Consider the following 5,085-nt stretch of genomic DNA (forward strand, 5'->3'; position numbering starts at 1 on the left):
CTTGTTCCGCGTGCCACCGAGCTTTGCATCAGAAACGTTTGGCTTACGTGCGCAAAATAACCGGTCTAGTCCAAGCCTCCCTGCTACGTGGCATTGCCCCGACTCAAGGCTTTGAGTCCCTTCTGTCTGGGCTGGATCTTTCTCGGACAACCAGCACACTTTCAGATGAACCGTCAATGGAAAAAGATTCCGGATTTCTTTCCCGTCTCACTCAGCCGTTGGGTGTATTCGTTCGAAAAATTATTCCTACAACTCTGCTTTCCACTACTCAAGAGGCGTCGTCGACTGATCCAGCCCACGTCTTGGCTATTTTAGCTTGGCTGCGCATAAGTAATCTCCTTTCAGAATTGGAGGCATTTGCCGGTTCATCATCTTGGAGTAAGTTGCCAACTAAGAGTTTGTTTACCTACACCCAGTGTTTAAGTTACATTAGGAGGTTACTGTGACCGTCAAATTTCTGAACTAACTGACACAATCGAGCTAATTTGAAACTCTCTACTTTACGTCTAATTGCCCAATCTTTTAATTCTTTTATTTGCTTCTCTGTGTCTTTCACAGCCCGCTGGATGGAGCTTTTTAGCTGTAGAACTCATTTACCTTAGTGACATATCTGTGGAAAACTTCTACGCAAAAGGTCCGTGGATGCACCGTCTGTGTTCGTACGTTAAGAACCAGACAGTGATCGGTTAAGAGATTTGGAGGGGTGTGTGAATTAACTGAGTACGTCATATACAACTTTCAGACTTCCCTTCCGAATCCCATTAAAACGTGAAAGTGTAGCGTCCGCAACCGACCAACCCACCTTATGCTTTTATTGAATTCCTTGGCTCCATGTCATTCACTCAAGAGGTTTACTTCTGGCATAGTTACTGGCCTTATTACATACCTCTTAGCCTAACTCATTTTTCTTAGTGATTAGTATAACTTGTTCATATTCATTGATGTTTTTCATCAGTTGATGTTCTACTTAAATAAAAAATCATTCAGCTGTAGCACCCTTTCGGTGCCTAGCTGCCATGCCACCAGAAGGAAGCACGAGGGTTGGGATACTGCCAGGTCGCTCAACTCTAGACAGGAGAATTCGAGAGGCAGAGGTCGGGTTCGAACCACGGACCTTCCGGTCAGTAAATTCGCGCTCTAACCACTTGGTCCATCTTGCCCCCGATGTTCTACTTAACTGCCCCCATCTCTTGAATGAACTGCCATAGATTCAGCCCGTCCGTTCTCACAGTCACGAATCACTCATGCGGATGCCTCAAACCCAGTGGTCATGTTTAATTTCCGGTTTTCTCTGATTTTCTGTTTGGTTCTGAAGATTCGTCTCATCCCTAACTTCACACATTGTTGCTAATAGGTTAATTTATTTCTTTACCACCAACCGCAGAGTCCTCAGCAATGCCCGAATTTCGGAATGTCGCTGAGCTCTGTTCCGAGGTCATCAACCTTATGAATGTTCCGCGAACCTCATTACCCAAAAGTGCAGCTCCTTCAGCTACGTCTCAACTCTCCGTCTTGGTTCAACGACGTCCTTTGTTTTTCCGCAGTGCTATGACGCACTGGCTATTGGGTGGAGCAGAAGCTGATCAGACCCTTAGCGCAAGTCAGTTACCAGTCCCACTATCTGGTCTGATGCCCCGATCGATTCACGCAGGTCTGTCACGTCCAATTTGCTACGCACTGCTAACGACCACTCCTCATGCGGATGAAGAATGTGCAGTGGCTTCTGTGCAACTTTTAGATGCAGCGCTTTGGTCTGTGTTTATATTTGGTAAGTAGTACCCACCCGGAAAAAAGCACGTCTGCTATCCATTTCTGTTTCACAAAGATCATCTTGAATTGACTGTCGTACTCAGTAATTGAAAATTCCATTCCCTTGAGCGAATTGTTCTCTTGGTAACCGGTTCTGGTGCCGACTTTCCCATTTCTGGGTTAACCGGGTTGTTTTGTCGTTGCGCTGAAATAGCAGAGAAGCTTCACTTCTAGGGGTACAGTGGTTAGTCGAGATCTGTCCGTCGTACCTTTGAATAGCAGGGCAGGATACCAAACCACCTCTATATCGCACAGATTAAACTGAGATTAAACAGATTAAACTGATCGCTCTCCTTTCGCATATTTTGTATTCCTTGTTCGCCTAGAAGGTGTTTCTAGTTTACTCTAGCATCATATCGCCAGCTTATCTCATTGCAGCCTGATCCAACCTTTTTTCTTGTTCAGTGACCATAACACGTGTACTTGTGTGCCTCACTTCAGGTCATCATCATATTCTGCCGTGTATTGAGTTTATTCATCTGATCACCATATTATCGCTCCGATGTATGGTCGGAAGATTGGGGCTTTCGATTTTTCCATCTGGTTTCCCCTCAGATACATTTTACTGAAACTGGCGGCAGTCGTTTGTGCTCTGTGAGTGGTGGTGTTCAGGCTTATTGGTTTAGTACCATCTACTTGCAGCCCATCACCATACGTCTGGCTCCACTTTAAAATGCTAATTTGGTTTGTAACTGAATGCATGTCAGTTGTTTGTACCCCGTTGAGAAGCGTTCCTGTATTCTTCTCTGTCTGGGTCTTAGATCTCTCTAGTATTTGATAATGGGATTTTGTTACATGATCGTTGCTGCGCCGAAACGCATGTTATACACACTCCTGTATTCATGCCACGTGATTCCGCGAATCCGAAACGGCCTGATACAGTGGCACTACTCATTTCAAATTAAATTATGCTCACTCATCAAATTGCATAAACATGCCTGAGTACCGCGTCAGAGATACCGGTAAGCTTCCAAAAAAAAGCCCATTCAGATAAATTCTTACGATCCACTGCTTCGATGTCCATGGATTACTACTAGACACAGAATCTCGTAGCATTTCTGTGAGGATGCTGCCATCCAAACGCAGTTAGATTCGGCTGTTGTGTCACACACTTATTTTTAAAAAAACTAGTCTGATCTAATCTACTAACGTCACCAACGAAAAAGCCTGGATTTCCATTCACTTTCAGCCTCCAATCACCTGTCACCGAATGACAGGCTGTCCAGTCTCACAACCCTCTTCTCTGAACTAACTGAGCAGCAGAGTTTCAATCTGAATGTTCACTGCTGTCTCCGTGATGGTCGGTTGTTGCCCGTCTACATGCTCTCCCAAACGAGACTTAGTCGCCTGGGCTCAGCTACTTCTGGAACAGACAGTCACAGTATACTTGTTGCGGATCTGTTACATTGGCTCGGCATCGTGAATTTGAAGTAAGTAAACCGCATATATTTGTGTTAGATCCATTGTTTCAATATTTGTTAAGCAATCGGATCACAATCGCGCTGTAGAACAACAACGTAGATGTATTCGCTAGGGGTGATCGGTGAGAGCGAGATATTGGTGTTTATCCGATTTCTCTTTGGTTAAGATCCCTTTTTTACTGACAACCTCATATTCTGTTCTTCCCACTTCTCTCCCTGCATTTTCATTTATAGCGATGCAGTCGGTGGGACTTCACTCCAGTTACATGCCATGCTACTCTACCTCAGTTTTCTGATTCGCGTCGTTGATAGACATGGTAACTCTGTCTCTTGTGGATCGCACCCTGGGTGGTCAACTCAACAAACGGAGGTCGCCAATTCCAAGTGCCCTGTTGCGACGGACGTCAGTCGTTTGGTTCTAGCTCTATCAGGGCTGAAAAAGTCGCTAGGCAAACTCAAACCGCATAATCCGTTGTCCAATGAAAACGTAAAGACGTAAGACTGCTTTTTGTAACCTGCTGCAGCTGTCTCCGTCGCTGCTCATTTGAATACTGTTAGGATTTTATAGAACTAGATGATTGTACTATGTCCATCTTGTTGGTTGTATTATGCTTGCTAGTTGGAACACGCATAAATGAAAAGCTGACCTCATGTGACACCGGTTTTATGTGACTGGATGATCTTGTATAATGCTGAGGCTAGAGAAATGTGTGGTTACCTCCGAAAAGCGAAATGTTGCGTAAGCAGACGTGCCGCTTGGCGGATACTGTTCATGTTGAAGACTCCCTGTCCTTCCTGTTGTTCATCCACTTGTATGAGTCCCATGCGGTACCTTAGAAATGACTCGTACAGCATCCTTCGCTTGGAAGCATTTCTCGTGTTCACACTTGCTGTTCCTTACAATTCCCCGACTGTATTGACTGATACATGGTCATCGTGATCTGATCGTCAGGTTGACGACACCTTATTTTAAATGTTGAAAGGCCTTAGAAAGACTATCAGTTACATGTTTTGGTTGACAAGATAGAGCATAGTATTATACTTATGATACTTTACACATGTTTTCTCTCAGGTTTTCAATTTATATCGAGTGTGTGGGGAGTCTACTAGAAGCTTGGCTGGGTCACCGTCCATCTGCCCCACGTGTTCATTTCACCCCGCTAGAACAAATGGCAGATGCACAGAACATAGCTCTGCCCCAAGAACAACAGAGTAGCCGTGAATCGCCCGAATCGATACATTCTATCATTGTTTCCACAATAGCTCGATTACCTACTTGGACATTAACTGATGCGTTTACTCACTTGTCTACCCAGTTCTGGCCTGAGATCCGCTCCTGTGTGAAACAACTTATGCTTCATTGTGATGCCAACCCCCCTGAAATTTGACATTCTGACTACCTATTCCTAATGTCTTTCTGTGACATTCATGCACACTACAGTGAAATCGCCTCATACATCACGGCGACTCGTGAATATTTTGACTGTAAAAATCAGAACGTCATATTTTTACCACCCTCAGTAACTTATTTTGAGATCGACGTCCGCGATGCCTGCCAACAATGTTGGACTGCGGTGTGTTCTGTGATTGATTTCCACATGCTTTTTTCAAGGTGCTGTCTCATCCTGTCTTGTCTACCATTATGAACCGAAGATTTGCTTTTTCACAACTGGGACTTTTTCTCTACTTTGTACGGCAAGACCTTAGTTAGTTTGGGTATTTCCTTACCTAATCAGTAGCTCATTTCACATAAATTTGAATGTCACGGTTATGGACATGTGTTTACAAAGCCTGATTCAGTTCGCCTGACCATTTGCGTAACATAACCTGTCTTCCCCATGAACCTAGCACAGTG

The 5,085-nt window shown here is 44.4% G+C and overlaps 1 protein-coding gene across 1 annotated transcript in view; it reads left to right on the forward strand.

Annotated features, from left to right (window-relative positions):
• T265_05808 (hypothetical protein) overlaps positions 1–4,883 on the forward strand; it is a gene marked incomplete at both ends in the record, with an annotated part of 57,647 nt that extends 52,764 nt beyond the window's left edge. Inside the window, 5 exons of the mRNA XM_009170915.1 lie at positions 1–378; positions 1,385–1,768; positions 2,999–3,239; positions 3,465–3,725; positions 4,303–4,883. The exon at positions 1–378 is cut by the window's left edge and continues 359 nt beyond it. Coding sequence (XP_009169179.1) covers positions 1–378; positions 1,385–1,768; positions 2,999–3,239; positions 3,465–3,725; positions 4,303–4,618 — 1,580 coding nt within the window. The remainder of the gene's footprint in view (positions 379–1,384; positions 1,769–2,998; positions 3,240–3,464; positions 3,726–4,302) is intronic.
• Between the last annotated feature and the right edge of the window lie 202 nt (positions 4,884–5,085).

This window comes from Opisthorchis viverrini (genome assembly GCF_000715545.1).
Source record: "Opisthorchis viverrini unplaced genomic scaffold opera_v5_112, whole genome shotgun sequence".
NCBI lineage: Eukaryota > Metazoa > Platyhelminthes > Trematoda > Opisthorchiida > Opisthorchiidae > Opisthorchis > Opisthorchis viverrini.